The following is a 15,746-nucleotide window of genomic DNA, read 5'->3' as shown; positions in this document are numbered from 1 at the left end:
TATTTCCCAAATTCTTCAACACTGCCACCTACGGTCTCTTGATAGTTCTACGTGACCATATTTGGAGCGTTTGCTGACGTAATGGTTTTCAATAGGCCAACAGAAAGTTTAGAGACTGGAGTTTGAATCTTGAGGCGGGCATACGGAAGAAGTGAGGAATACGCAATGGTAAACAAAAGACGAATTGTGTTGTATCTGGTTTGATTGCAAATACTTCTACACGATCCTATGATTTCAGTTGTTTTAAAAACCAGGTAAATTCTATAAAATCACCGGATAGTCCACACTTGGCTAACATTACGTACAAGCTAGAGCAAACTTGCTAGCCTTACAGCTAACCGGGTGTAACGTTTCAAAGTATGACAATTATGTTTTACTGGATGATCTCTGTTTTCCTTTAACACTGTCAAGTAATTTAAATGCAAGCTTAACTTTGCAGGGACATATGTGCCGGATTTCTGGATTTATTCGCTTGGATCGGTTTAAACGTTTCTAAAGACATACGTTAGAAGCCTGAACATGTCTTTATACTCCATACCTGCCAAAAAGCACACTGCTTTTTATGACAACTTCTTAATGCCAAAGGTACCAGTACGCGACAGTTCAAAGGACCGAAAACAGGCAGAAATAAAGGAATCGGAGATAACGTCAGGATCCCTCAAGTGCAACGACCGATCAATTGATAAATCGAAGGAGATAAACAGGACATATGTCATTTCGGCTCTTTCAAAAAGCGGTGGGCATGACCGTGGCACACCTGGCCGTGGCCGACTCACGCTTCAAAGGAGGAAAACGGGTGCTGAAAACCACGAAAAGACAATGACCGAGAACACTCTCAACAGTACCCCGGCACCCGAGAAACGACTGACCTTGCAACGCAGAACAAGGACTGGCTCTATTGACAAAAGTGCAAAGAATGATAATAGCACTGGCAAAGCCGCAGAAAGACAACGTTGGGCCAGCGGCACCGACGCTCAGCAGTCCAAAGTTCTACAAGAGTCAAATCCTCGAACACCTGGAACTGCAGGTATATTTCGATCAGTTAGTTTGCAGGACTCCGCTTCTACAAACAAATCAAAAGAATGTCAAAATCCAGGGACCACACAAGGCAGAGTAATTGACAGATCAGCCAGATACATACAAAAACAGACTACGACTAAAGCCACACTTAATGGGGACGTCGCCAAGTTGGAGGACCAGGGCAAAACGTCAACACCTACCAGGAAGACTGTGTTTGAGAACATCAGTTCCAAGAAGGACGTTTTTGAACGATTGGCGGGGAGGGAAGTCCCTAAAGCAGTGATAGTTAAATCTGCAAATATGGACAAGCCAAAGACACAACCACAGATGACCGTCGAAAAGGTCAAACCAGTTGCTACTCCCCGTTCAAACAGGTTCCTGTCGGGTGTTCAGAAAGCGAACCCTGCTTCAACTTTGTCTCCAGCCCTGGTGAAAAAAACTACACCTTTACTTAGCTCAAAACCCAACGTAAATGCTAGCACTGTGAGGAGCTCTACCTCTTCACCAGCAGTGGTGACTCCTGCACCGACAGCCGTTTCTACCGAGCCTCTGGTGTTATTCAGCGAGGTTCTGAAGCAGCAGGATATGAAAATGGAGAACAGTGCAGTGACAGTTGCTGTCCGAGTGAGGCCATTCAACATCAGGTATGAGGATTATGTAACTTTTTTGGAATTGTCCCTGTCTTTTGTTTTCAACTACTTTGCTTTTGGAGTTCGTCATAAATAATATTACATTATATGAATACAATTAATAAAAACATGTCTTAGAATAATGATTGTTTTTGTATTCAGGGAGAAGACTGAGAAAGCCTTGCAAGTGATCTTCATGGATAACCAGGAGACTGTGGTCCAACACCCAGACACCAAACAGAGTTACTCCTTTACCTACGACTTCTCCTTCTGCTCGGTTAATAAAAGCACCCCAGAATATGCCAGCCAGCAGACAGTGTATGAGAAACTAGCAAAGCCTCTCCTTGAGAGAGCTTTTGAAGGATTCAACACCTGTTTGTTTGCCTATGGCCAAACTGGCTCTGGAAAGTCTTACACGTAAGTGTCTCACAAACGTCCTCAGTTTAGTTTTTTATGTATTTAAAGCAGGTTAAACTTAAATATTGTTTAGATATGAAAGCATTTCAACTTGTTCTCCAGTATGATGGGTTTTGGAGAAGAAGCAGGCGTTATCCCAAGATTCTGTGAGGGGCTTTTCTCCAGACTGTCCTCAATTCAGACTCAGGAGGTAGGCCGAGTATCTAGCATCCAGTCACATACAGAGGAGAAGGAACACAGCTAGTTTTCAGATGTATAAACACTTTGTTTCATTGATTGCCGCGACAGGTGACCTGTCACCTAGAGATGAGCTACTTTGAGGTGTACAACGAGAAAATCCACGACCTGCTGGTGGCAATGGATGAACAAAACCACAAGAGATTACCCGTGAGTAGACAAAAAAAGAAATACATGGTGTTCAGTGTCTCTCTTTGAGGTGGCTGGTCTGTAGCATTTGTTGTACAGGTCTTTGAAAAATAACCTTGCTTGTTTATGGTGATAATATTGATCTTGATTCATCTGTTTTAGCTGAGAGTGAGGGAACACCCAGTTCATGGGCCATATGTTGCTGAGCTGTCGACGTGAGCAAACAATTATTTTCTTCGCTTTGTGGTAAAAGTAGCTTGTGATGTGTGGCTTGTCTTTTGGATTCATTGGATTTGTATTTCCACACAGGAATGTGGTGAGTTCCTACACAGACATTCAGGTAAGCAAAAAGCACTCAGCATGAATATAATCAATAATTGTTGTTTAATATTATTGCTGCTTACAGTTCGAGCTCAATCCATTGTGAATCATAAAAAATGATCCCACTCTGTTCGTAGGGCTGGCTGGAGCTTGGCAACAAGCAGAGAGCCACTGCAGCCACGGGCATGAATGACAAGAGCTCCAGATCCCATTCTGTTTTCACCCTGGTTATGACCCAGACCAAGGTACAATCGTGTGTGTGTGTGTCAACATTATTCTGTGTGTATGACCAGCTTTCATCAGATCATATGTGTCTTTCCACTAATTGTGACGTTTTTGTGTGTGTGTGTGTGTGTGTGTGTGTGTGTCAGACTGAGTTTGTGGAGGAAGAGGAGCACGAGCACAGGATCACCAGTAGGATCAACCTAGTGGACCTGGCAGGCAGTGAGCGCTGCTCTTCAGCCCAGACCAGCGGAGACCGTCTTAGGGTATGCACTCAACTCTGCCCTCCGTACTGTAGTCGCCTCCAGGGTTCACGTCACCGCCGACTAATATATTGACCTGGATTACTACTATATGCGCTGTCAAAAAAATTAATCGAAAAGTAATTCATAGTCTAAAATTAATGTGAAAAGGAGGATTATCTTTATCTTTGTTGTTTTCGCTTCTGATATTGAATTGAAGTTCAAGTTCAGCCTGCCTCATCATCCTTGCCCTGTGTGTGTAGGAGGGGGCGAGTATCAACAAGTCTCTGCTGACCCTGGGCAAAGTAATCTCAGCCCTGTCAGAGCAGGCCCAGACCAGGAGGAAGGTCTTCACCCCCTACCGAGAGTCAGTCCTCACATGGTGAGACAACAAGAAGAATAGACACACACACACACACACACACACACAGCAAGACAGTCTTCACATGGTGAGGGACAAGGGATACACACGCACACACACACCCTAAAAGGAAGTCTTCACATGGTCTCACGCACACTAACGCACCCTGCAAGAAAGTCTGTCTTCACGTGCAGAGAAAAATTTAGCACATTGACACACACCTACAAGGAATCTGTCCTCACATGCTGGAATACAACACTCGAGCATTGAGTGTCTGAAAATGCCTCATAATTATGAGCCAACCATCTTAAGTGATGGAAGGTTACCTGAGAGGTCATGTTCTTTCCGTGTGTGGGCATCCAGGTTGTTGAAAGAGAGTTTGGGCGGTAACTCAAAGACGGCTATGATCGCCACGCTGAGTCCGGCGGGCAGCAATGTGGAGGAGAGCCTAAGCACCCTACGCTACGCCCGACAGGCACGCACCATTATCAACCTGGCCAAGGTCAACGAGGACACCAACGCTAAGCTCATCAGAGGTCAGGCTCGGACGCCCGCCAGATTTCATCCAAGCGTGCACTTTTTCTTCGTTTTTTGGCTCTTCCAATTTAATATGAAAAACTTTATTGTCCATCCACATAGGAGTTGAAAATTGGGTTTAGACAGAGGCTCAAACAATACAAAACAAACACAAGTGAACAACAATAATGTCATTTAAAGAACACAACTGTAACTCTCCCTCTCATCTTGCACTCTCTCTCCCTGCCATTATGGGGGGAATACTCACAATTTTAAGCAATTGTTTTATATCTATGGTATCTGCCGACTACTTTAATATGGCAGATTACTTGCGACCACATGTGGCATTGGAAAAGGCATCATGCTTACCTAATTTTTATAATGGGGGAGTTTTTTTCTTCTTCTCCCAGTCACGTGTCTTTTCAACACTGCCTCCTTTTCACCTCTAATTAAATTAAGCCCTAGCTCTAACCTTGCCTCTGAGCCCAAGTTAATAGACTGTCAAGTCATCATACAATGAAAGTTAACTGCTCTGCTAAGGGGAAAAAGGTTGAATTTGGGAGCAAATAAACATGGCAAATAAACATGGCTACCAAGCAAGCAAGCAAATAAACATGGCTAATATATAGACAAACTTCCAAAGATGATCTTCTACATAAAGATCATCTTTGGAAGTTTGTCTATATATTAGCCATGTTTATTTGCTTGCTTGCTTGGTTTAATCACTTGTATGTAAACATCCGTTCATGGTAATGCGGCATAATGTTGCGTCATCTGCTGCGGTTGCTGAACATGTGGATGTGTGCTAAGCCAGTACCTGCACAAGGTTATGTAAAGTATAGAAGGATACGAAACAGAATCCAGAAAACAGACAAGCAAACTCATGCCTGTTCCTGTACTTGTACTTAGGCATTCTTGCACTTCACTGTTTTCAGCCCTAGAGGGAGCTCTTGTAACAGGCTTTGCCCTGAAATAACACCGGCACATGTAATGTCATTTTCTTAGTACACACTAGTTTAATATCTTCAGTCCTCAGGTGTGTGGGATTTTTTTTATCATCCCCAGAGTTGAAAGCCGAAGTGGAGAAGCTTCGCGCCGCCCAGATGAGCACCCAGGGCATCGAGCCAGAGGATATGAGGCTGTTCCAGCAGGAGATTGCGGCTCTCAAGAGCCAGCTCACTCAGCAGGAAAAGGAGATGGTGGAGGCCCACAGGTCAGCAGAGCAGCCGTGCACAACCTCCACACGCACATGACACAGAGGTCACGGTTGACATCGTTTTTGTACAAAAGTAACTGGGAAGATGGCACTGTGAAGTTACGACAGTGCAAGTATGGTTGGCAAAAGTGAACTTTTCCATAGCTAGAGTGGCTTTTCTTATGATTGAATTATGAGGTATTGCTTTCCCCTCGGTGGTTGTAACAATGAGACAGGAAATGTATTGGAAATAAATACCCTTCGGCGGTCATACAGTATATATATTTGCTTTGACCTTGCTTAATTTCAGACTGATTTTATAACATGGGACTGCACAGTACCGTACCATGTGACTTGTTAATTTGTCTGAGTGGGATGTGTATCGTTGTTTCTAACGTAAATCATGCTTTTGTGGTTGAATGGTTCTTTTTACCTTGTGCTAGAACATGGAGGGAAAAGCTGGAACAGGCAGAGATACGCAAACGCGAGGAGACCAAAGAGTTACAGGTGATATTAATTGGACACGAACCTCAACCAGTCCTAACCACAGCCCTAATCCATCACAAAATTCTGACTATACACAGTCGTGTCATGTACAGACATGAGATAGAATATCCTTACCTTCCTACCCCCCCACCCCTCACACACACACACACACCCCACCTCCTTTATCTTTTTTGTCTCCAGAAAGCGGGCATCACGTTTAAAGTGGACAACCGCCTCCCTAACCTGGTGAACCTGAATGAGGACCCGCAGCTGTCGGAGATGCTGCTGTACATGATAAAGGAGGGACAAACCAAGGTCGGCCAGCACAAGGCCCAGTCGGCTCATGACATCCATCTGACCGGGGCTCTGATAGCAGACCACCACTGGTGAGGGACAACCGCTGTGGCGGCTGGTAGAAAATACCTTTCGAAGCGGATGGGGTTAGAACAGAGTTAATTATGTGTAGTAGTTGTGCATCTTAAATTATCTTACTGTATTATATTAATTATATTTGATAAAAATGTTGTAACAGAGCTGTTTTACTATTGTGTCAGTTAGAGGTAAAAGTTTGTTTCTTTATTTTTCCCAAAACGTTTTTTATGTGTTCATGTTTTGTTCCCCCACCACACAGTGTTATCTCAAATGTCAGTGAAACGGTCAGCGTCACACCCATGGAAAACGCCAAGACCTTTGTCAATGGGACCCTGATATCCGAGTTGACAGTCCTGCACCATGTAAGAATAGGAAATCCGGTTGGTCAGAAATAATACATTTTAGTTATCCAACATGGCAGCCATAAATGTCTCCTCACCTGTGTTCTGTGTCTCTCTGTGGTTGCCAGGGTGACAGGGTGATCCTGGGTGGACACCACTACTTCCGTTTCAACCATCCGGCAGAAGTGCAGTCTGGGAAACGCGTGTCTTGCTGGACGGGCTCTGGGGACGGTCAGAAGGACTTCGAGTTTGCCAAAAATGAACTGCTGTCGGCTCAAAGAGCACAGTGAGTCAACAACAAGGTTTTAAAATGAATCTTGTAAAATGTTAGTTAGTCTATCAATCTCACTATATTGTGCGCTATAGAGAAATGTATTTTCTTAATTTTGTGATTATTTGCCATTGTGGTGGTTAAAAAAAACACAAACAACTCCTGGCTCTGTTAATGCAACTGGGCGGCCATGCTTTTGCGCAGGCTGGAGGTGGAGATAGAGGAGGCCCGTCTGAAAGCCAAGGAGGAGATGATGCAGGGTATCCAGATGGCCAAGGAGCTCGCTATGAAGGAGCTGTTAGACCAGAAGACCTTGTACGAGAACAAGATCAACGCTCTTGAGAACGAACTGGTATGTCTTCAAGTTTTTCTTCCTTTACTCACCAGTCGTATCACACAAACTCGTAATATTGCACACAAAAAACACCATGGCACACAGTTGTCCTTCCGTGCACCTCTCTACAAAACGATTTAATTTATCGCACAAAAATTTGGATGTGATTGGGATGTGTCGTCTAACAACCTGTTTAGCTTCCATCGTTTGTGGAAGGCAGGGTTGGGGTCAGTGGGCAGTAACGGTGTGTGTTTCCAGGAGGAGGAGGGTGAGAGGAAGAGGCGCCAGGAACAGGACCAGCAGAGGGTGGTGTCCCAGATGGTGGAGCTCCAGTCAGCCAAGACTCAACTGGAACAGGAAGTGGATGCACACAAGAGGCGTCTCCGCCTGCACACCGAGGCCCAGGCTGCCAGACAGGTCATGCCCGAGATATTTCTATTTCACCCCATTTAACCGTCTGCAACAAGCTTAACTTTCGTTTAATTCAAGTGTTGTAAGATGAGCACGGCTCAGAATGCAGGTCGTAGGGAAACCAACAATGTGTAAAAACTTGGGCGCTGTGCTCCTTCTTTTAAACACGTTCACGTAATTGATCCCTATAATCAACCCAGTTCTGCCTGCTATTGATCTGGAAAGACCTTGATATGTTTGTAAAATAAACAAACAAATCTGTCCAAGCTTGTAAGTGCTCATTCAAGGAGGGGATTCATACACAGTTGTCAAATCAATTTATTTCTACCCCTATCAATAATTGTCTGATTTTGGAATGTTATACTCCTCCAGGCCATGGAGGACCACAGCGTTCGACAAGCCAAGATTGTGGACGCCCTGGAGGCAGAGAAGAAGAAGATCAGCCGAGACCTGGAGGAAATGCAGAGGAAGCTAGCGCTGAGGGAAAACAAGGCCCCGAGAAGCGGTAAAGACCAACCTGCTGGTGCCCGGTCACTGCCGCATCGGGCACTGTGACCTGCGTCCCCCAAGGACGTAGTCCAGGTCCACTAAGCTCTCGTATTGTTTTGTTGTAGGCGCACCTCAGTGGGACGCCATGAAGCTGTCTCTGATGATCGAGGAGGCCAACAAGATCAGTGGCAAACTCAAGAAGAACACCGTCTTCAGCAGGTCAGCGTCAACCGAAATAAACTGTTCTACTTATTCAAATCATCGTTTTTCCAACAGGCTTTTTTTTACAGACGTTTTTCATTTTAAGCAATATTCCTTTTTTTTGTTTTTTACCTGGATTATCTTAATTTCTGTTTTTATAGACATGACAGTTCTGAAAAGGAGAACGGAGGAGGCCAGAAGGAGGAGGTTCAGGTCCAGAACACCAAGCTGGGAATCTCTACCTTCTGGAGCCTGGAGAAGTTCCAGAGCAACCTGGCTGCTATGAGGGACATCGATGGGGTTCGTCACAACTCTATTGGCGGGGGGGGGAGGGGGGTTCTAGGATGATCTGCTGCATCTGCAAACAATACATTCCCGCTAAATAATTAAATAAGGACAACTTGAAACTTGGACTCATTTATGGGCTCCATGAACATGTTAAACCCCACTGTATTATTGCACCTTTCCCCTCACCTACTTTCAACAAGTAAAATACAACTCCCAGGCTCTCTCCCCTACATCACAGAATTAACTAGACTTTTTTATACTTGAAGGGTGTTCAGCGTCCATTGTTGTCGTTTCTCATCAAGCTGAATAAAGGAAACTAAGCAATTGTTTATCTTCCTCAGGGGGACTTTGCCTCTAAAGATGACGATGTGTTTTACGACCCCAACGATGAATGGGAACAAGATATATCGGTCTCCTCGGCCAACGCTTCCACTTTCTCACGCCGCAGGTAACAGCCACCTTCCCCATAATCTATTTGGGGGGGAAAGCTTGTCTGGAATAAATGATTAATATGGGAGGGGAAGCGCTCACTTTTTATGGAAGACCATAGAAAGTTTATTGAATGTTCATAAGGCGCTTCTTGATATTTCCACTCTTAAAACCTGGCACGTCTGAACTTTTGTATCCCTCAATGTAAAGTTACCTACCTACCCATAAAATATTTTCCCAAGTTTTTCTTAAATTTCTCTTCTGTTTAATAATATTTCTACATTATGTGGTGGGGAGTGCTTAGAAAGGCCAGGCAGGGTTTCAGTCTAACATTCTCCCCCACCGCCACACAACCCTGGATGACATCTTCCCTCATGTTGTCGTTAAATCTGGTCGACCGTACAGGACGACCCTGTCGGTGCCTGGTTTGGATGAAAAGGTGGCCAAACGAAACAAGGCAGAACCGCCTGTGGTTTCTCCTTTGGCTCTTTTGCTTTTTCAATCTCCGGCTTAAACTACAGCGACAGCAACTTAGTTCACTGTTTGTTCGTGTCTCTCAATCTCTCTTGCTCTCTCTATCTAGTCCTGCATTGCTTGCTCTCTGTACAAACTCTTAATTTCTTATCAATAGAACATTGTCCTCAGAAATGTGAGTGTTTGCCCTGCCATTATATTAATATTATTTTTTATATATATATATATATTAATATATATATATATAATATTAATATATACATACATTGTATGTGTATGTATATATAAACATTGAACAAAATTAACTTGACCTTCCGGGGGGGGGGGGGGGGGGGGGGGGGGGCGTTGGGGGGGCGGGGCGCCAGGTTACAAAATAAGTAATTTAAGGTTACCTTTCCTAAAAAACAGGTCTATAGCTTGCTCTTTTATTAAACAAACGGCCTTATGATGTGATGTCACGGCCTTATGATGTGATGTCACGGCCTTATGCCGCAAAAGGCCTTATGTTATTTATCTTATTTACACGACGGCATGTCATTTCTGTCTCTACATGGTCGCTCGTTTAGATTTCTCCTCTGCTCTCTGTATCGCGCACACGGTGGAGTTCCGCCCCGATGCGCACACACACACACACACTGACACACTGTGTTTGTGTCCGTGTGTCGTCGCTGTAAACCTAGGGGAAACACTGAATGTTATTGTGAATAGTAGTCATATTGGCTGATGCCTCTCCGATATTGACCCATCCTAACCTGTCTAGCAGTTTCTCATTGGTGGAAACAACAAAAATAGATGAAACCTTGATTGGCCACTTCAAAGTCTTCCTCAGTTCATGGTGTGACCAACCCGTATCCTTGCGTTTTTCCATCCTATAGGAGCAGAAGCATGCTGAAAAGCAGGAGGATCTCGGGGCGTCTGTACGAGATCCGAGTTCACCCCATCCAGAGCCTGCACCAAAGCTCCTCACAGTCCTCTGGTAACCCCAACAAGATCCCCATCCATACAGATCCTGTAGAAGGATCACATGGTTTGGAGAGAAACCACCTCTCATATTGAGAAAACGAAGTGGATGTAATAAGACTTGGGATCACATGATCCCACAACTGCTCTGTGATTCGCCTGTTTACCTAAAAAACTCTCTCTCCCAGGCTTGATGGGTGTGTCCAAACCCCCTTCCACCAACCCCAGCTCCCCAGACTCCTCCCTGCCCGGGATCTGCAAAGATCTGATTGGCCAGACTGTTGCCCAGCTGCGCGGGTGCGACAGTCGCGAGGAGAGCGTGGCGGACAGGTTGACCTATGACTTGTTCTTTGTGCACTCAGCCGTGAGGGCCATCAGCAGTCTGTACAACCTTCTGGATGACGACAGTCAGGAGAACAGTAAGCTCTCATTGAGGAACGTTCTGTCGTGTAGATTTTCACATAGCTGCAAGTGTACGTTGATGACTGATGTCGTAGAGGAAAATTCAGTCGTGTACATAGTAGAAACATAGCTGTAACTGTTAACAATAACTGCCATTGTTGAGGAACATTCAGTCATTTGTCATGTAGATAGTAGCAGCCACATGTGACTACTATATACCACAAGTCTGTGGTTAAAAACACCGTCATTCTCACAAACAAGTCTTCTTCCTTTGTTCGTCTGCAGTGTTTATGTGTAACCTTGAGGCCCAGACCCAGCTGGTGAAGGCCACCTCGGCTGTGGAGAGAACCGTCTTTGTCACAATGCATTGGCTGGCTGGCTTCAGGCCCACCTCTGGTCCTCTCTACACCGCCTCTGAAGAACTCAGGAGCCAGGTCAAGAGAATGGGAGGATTCTTCCAGCTTCTCATCCAAGTAAGGTTATTCAGCACCTAATTCGAGTTTATTCTTTATTTTTTCTCAAACGCAGGCCATGTGATGGATGATTTTGTTATTGTCAAGCTGAAAAGGTTCCAAAAGACTGCAATGGCTGAAAAGGAAAAATATTTTCTGATCTAGTCCGTTCTGAAATGGAAAGGTCTTTTTGGAAATGCTCACCGTTGATTGACAAGTTTTAGCTTTGAGCTGTTTGAGCCGTGTGTATGGAAATGGTCAAGCCCAGGGAATTCTTAGCCTTGAGCCCCTAACGGAAAAATGAATATATGTAAAACTCGAATTAAAGTCTCTCTCAAACCCCAGCCCTAAATATCTCAATTTTTTTCAACTCTTTTACTTCCTCCCCCACTCCCCAAAAATTGAGTGTATTTATATTTTCTCTTTTATCCAACCACTTGGTTATAATATAAATACATAATTTATTTGTTGAGCATTTTTTCACTCACTTTTTTGACCAGGGCTGTGATTCAGAGATCTCTTCCATGGTGACGGAGGCGGAACGGAAGAGCGCCAAGTGTCTAGACGCGGCGCTGCAGGGGATTAGCCACCTGGCGGCCCTGACCGGCACCCAGATGCACGTCACCGAGCTGGCTACCGACGACACCACCGGCAAGGTGAGTCTGCCATTACCACCATGCTATACCCTCCACCTTCCTGACCAAACAGGGACGAAAAAGGCCAGCTCTTCTGAAGCCTGTATCTGTAAAGGTAGAGAATGTTCTAGGTTAGGAGTGTTATCTAACAGGGAGAGAGGGGGGCTGATGGTTAAAGTCTGGGATGAAATAGGAAAATGTACTTGACATATCTTGTGCACACACAGAGTAGACAAAGCAAAATTTAAGTAATTAGTGTAACTCTCGTGATGCAGATTGTATCCAACAGTCAGTTCAGCCTGAGCTGGTCTCTCTCTTCACAGTTGTCCGTGAACCTGTCTCTGCTGGAGGGAACCAATCAGGGTGTGCGCTCACTCCTGGTGGACGGGCTGACCGTCACCAAGGAGATGCTGAGGGAGGCTCAGCTGGCGTATCCCAGGACCCCGGTAAGCCATTTAATTGAGTTTTGGCAATTTTATTGGGGGCTGCAACGCAAGATATAAAATGCGTTATATTATTTAAAACGGCGATGACACCAGCGATATTATTGATATGTGTATACAAATATATATATTTTTTTACTAACATTAGTATTCCACACATTGAAAACACTTTCTCCTTCGTCCAGGTTTTACAGAGCCTTAAATCCAAGACGCTGGACTTGGCATGCACCCTCCAGAGATACATCCACTGCAACATGACGGTGAGCAACAATAACCAACCAACCCCCCTTGGGGCTGATCAACTCGGATGGATCGCTGGCTTAAACGCTGCCAGATTGATGCCTCCCACCCCCTCCTCCCACGGCAGCCCGTTAAAGGTGTGGCGTGGCTTTTACGACTCTTGTAAAAGGGCCTTATCGGGCCGGTCTCACACTGGGGCCCCCCTCGTTCAGCTAATGAATGTGTTGAATGAAGTGGCATCCGTCAACCTTAACACCGCCTGTTTGCCGTTATCGGCGGCACACAAACTAGCGCTTCTGTTGGCGTCGATCAGCGTCATGTGGAGGGACAGGGACAAGAATGGGGGGGGGGGGGGGGGGGGGTTATCCCCCACTCTTTCATTGTAGTCAAACAAAAGGAGGCCGGGACAAAAAGCAACATGTCAATCCCAGCGGACTTTTATGAGATGGAAAGCTATTGTTTTACTAATGTACATTTTTACATAACACTGAGCTATGATTCAAACGCCTTCAAGTCTTAACGTATTTCACAATTTATGTGCCAGCTAGAGTGTTGTAGGATAGGGGGGAAAGTCAATTCTTCACTGCAGGCAGAGAAAATACTCGAATTAACATATGTCATTGGCAAGGGTTCATCCCGTCCCTGGAAATGTGCCAATTTTCCCATTACATCAATTTGTGTGATTGTCTGTGTGGGCTCACAGGAGAGCGAGGGCAGCCCAGAGAAGGCTGGCCAGGAGCCTGATCCCTCACACCTACACCGGCTGAGGAACACTGCAGCCAAACTCTTCCAGCTGAACCAGGCCATCAGAGAGCTCCACTCCTCCCTCTCCGTCGCTCTCAGAGGTGCTTTAACTTTAAAATCGTCTGATAAATAACCCCTAGATAGGCACATGTCCAGCAGGAATTCAAATTGAGAATTTTGTCTTCTTTTAAAATAAGGTGGGGAGGGTGTTTTTGAGACCCAGACAAATGAAGATAATATTGTTTCCCCACACACCCACACACACAGGTAAAATCGGCGACTCCTGCCTTAACTCCTGCAGAGCGGCCATCTTCTCGTCTTCCAGGACCATCAACGAGGTCATCAACGGCCAGCCCAAGGGGCTTGTGGTGTCCCCTGGCCTGCAGATGCCCTGCGTTCAGACCGTCATGGCGGCACGGGATGAGCTCCATTTGGCGCTGCAGTCCATGTGCGCCGTGACCAGTCAGCAAGAGTCCACAGAGAGGAGTGGGTCGGCGTGGGGCTCAGAGAAGAGCATTGAGGAGGGCGGCTGGGCGAAAGAGGGGGCCTCCAACGGTTTCAGAAGTAGGACAGTCCCCAAGGTTGTGTACTCTCTGTCCTCAGGGGTCTCGTCATCCAACGAAGATCCTCGTTGGGTCTGAACCGCAGCTATTGAAACAAGGCTGTAGATTTAGAGTTGTTAAGTCTTTACTCGTGTCCCTGCATTCATTTTCCTTGCCTCCCTGTAGAAAAAAGTATAAATATATTTATACATGCATATCATATTTTTTGTACTTCAATTTGTTTCAAGAATGAGGCACAAGAAAAAGGCCCATGAACAAGTATAGACGTTTGAGCTTCCATTTATGTATGTAGCTAGCCTATTAGCGTAGCATCAGCAGTTAGATACATGACATTAGCTATACAGGTCCACCCCCAGTTGCACTACTAATAGTTAGGTTCCTAGATGTACACTTTTTGTGACTCAGAATTTAAAGAACATTCTGTCACTGATTCAATTTGTATTTGGTATTAAAATTGTTCAGTGTTTTGTAACCATTTGGATTTTTGTTTTGCTATCTTTTTTGGCAGTAAAAGGGGATAACCTGTTATTCTTATTTGTAAATGTAAGTTAAGAAGCAATAATTGACTACTCTGTATTCTGTAATCACACTGTATGCACTCAGAAGATGTTTATAACTCACTTAATATTGCACAATGGGTGTCTTTTATGACTTGATATGATAACTCATATAAAGTATTTTGTATATTTTAAGTGCATATCTATCATGTAAAAACTCGAGCACACACAATAAAAAATTAAAGATTGGCTCACAATCTTGTCCTTTTAATGTAAATTAATATTCATTGATTTTTCTCCTTCCCGTTGTTGATAGCAAAAATTGTCCCCAAACCCATATATATATATATATATCTTTATTGGTACCCGCTATCAAATATGCCTTTCATACTTCTTGAATCACTATAATAAGTCCTAAATCATATTAGACTATATTACAAATAGTTAATCTCTCTTGCAAAACTCACTTCAACCACCACACATGCATGCCTCAAAATAAGATTGTTACAACACAGGAAACAACAACCATTAAAAAAGCATACATTGTCACTCATAACACACTGACTTTAAAAACACTAACAACTGAGAAAAGTACAAAAATGATGAACTTCTATCTCTGAAGTTTGAATGACTTTTCACATGAATCAGTATTTCATCATAGAACAAAGATAACACCTTTTCGCTTTGACTACCTAAGTCTATACAAGAATGAATCAGAAATTTCAGCAATTTGCTTATCCTTTATGTTTTCCATATCTTTACTGTATGTATAGAAATGTACCTACTATAAAAAATTCTACATTGAAACACAAAACCAAATGAACACAAAACACTACATACATAGTCATGTTTAGTCATACTCATGCTGTACAGTCCTGTGAGGGTCCTAGTTCTCACTCCTGTGGCCCTTATCTCATCAGACACCACCTATTTTCCTCTTCCTCTCCCTTGTCCTCCATACATTTTCCCTTCCCTCCATTCCTTCTCTCTCCCTGCCTCTTCTTTTGGCTCCTAACCATGTCGGAAAGCCAATGCTACCATGGTAGCCAAGATTCTCATGAGAGATGTGATCTATGAATACGGGCATGTTAATCCTTGTGCTGATCGTGGTTTGTGCTTGGAAGATGTACTGCATGTTGAATGTTGTGTAGTAGGCTCTCGGAAGGCTGCCAGTAATATTATGGTAGCCCAAATCAAGCCACAGACAAAAGCAAGCAAGACAGATGATTACTGGATTGCCCTGGGAATGATTGACATGTCTGATCATCACAAATACCAAGTGACTACTTGTTGTTGTAAATCATGTATGACGGAGAATGTCCCTGTACTTTCTGTAAGTCGCTCTGGATACGAGCGTCTGCTAAATGACTAAATGTAAATGACTGCGTCATAGGCAAGGCTCTTAAGTGAGAGATTCCCATACCT

At 44.3% G+C, this 15,746-nt stretch overlaps 1 protein-coding gene across 2 annotated transcripts; it reads left to right on the top strand.

Moving 5' to 3' along the window:
• The first annotated feature begins 107 nt into the window (after positions 1–107).
• On the top strand, positions 108–14,578 carry kif14 (kinesin family member 14). 2 transcript variants are annotated; one of them, XM_047037156.1, is made up of 30 exons: positions 108–168; positions 440–1,664; positions 1,812–2,066; positions 2,169–2,256; positions 2,355–2,453; positions 2,595–2,647; positions 2,742–2,772; positions 2,891–2,998; positions 3,125–3,241; positions 3,481–3,599; positions 3,942–4,114; positions 5,160–5,307; positions 5,733–5,796; positions 5,977–6,161; positions 6,407–6,509; positions 6,617–6,774; positions 6,964–7,111; positions 7,352–7,510; positions 7,877–8,009; positions 8,119–8,212; positions 8,356–8,494; positions 8,824–8,930; positions 10,261–10,361; positions 10,534–10,764; positions 11,033–11,220; positions 11,700–11,855; positions 12,158–12,280; positions 12,463–12,537; positions 13,221–13,362; positions 13,529–14,578. In XM_047037156.1, exons 2-30 carry the CDS (start codon positions 520–522, stop codon positions 13,900–13,902), a joined length of 5,016 nt encoding a protein of 1,671 aa, XP_046893112.1. In that variant the 5' UTR covers positions 108–168; positions 440–519; the 3' UTR covers positions 13,903–14,578. The 2 variants fall into 2 exon arrangements, with proteins under 2 accessions (XP_046893112.1, XP_046893111.1); XM_047037155.1 differs by having other exon boundaries at positions 122–254.
• Positions 14,579–15,746: the final 1,168 nt, after the last annotated feature.

Source organism: Hypomesus transpacificus, chromosome 16 (assembly GCF_021917145.1).
Source record: "Hypomesus transpacificus isolate Combined female chromosome 16, fHypTra1, whole genome shotgun sequence".
NCBI classification, from domain to species: Eukaryota; Metazoa; Chordata; class Actinopteri; order Osmeriformes; family Osmeridae; genus Hypomesus; species Hypomesus transpacificus.
This window is presented reverse-complemented; position numbering and strand designations above follow the sequence as displayed.

Excerpts from the sequence above, each read along its gene's own strand:
- kif14 (XM_047037156.1), top strand. The coding sequence starts at position 520 with ATGTCTTTATACTCCATACCTGCCAAAAAGCACACTGCTTTTTATGAC. Across the intron at positions 2,067-2,168 it reads GGCTCTGGAAAGTCTTACAC|TATGATGGGTTTTGGAGAAG; the intron begins GTAAGTGTCTCA and ends CTTGTTCTCCAG. Across the intron at positions 8,010-8,118 it reads AAACAAGGCCCCGAGAAGCG|GCGCACCTCAGTGGGACGCC; the intron begins GTAAAGACCAAC and ends GTTTTGTTGTAG.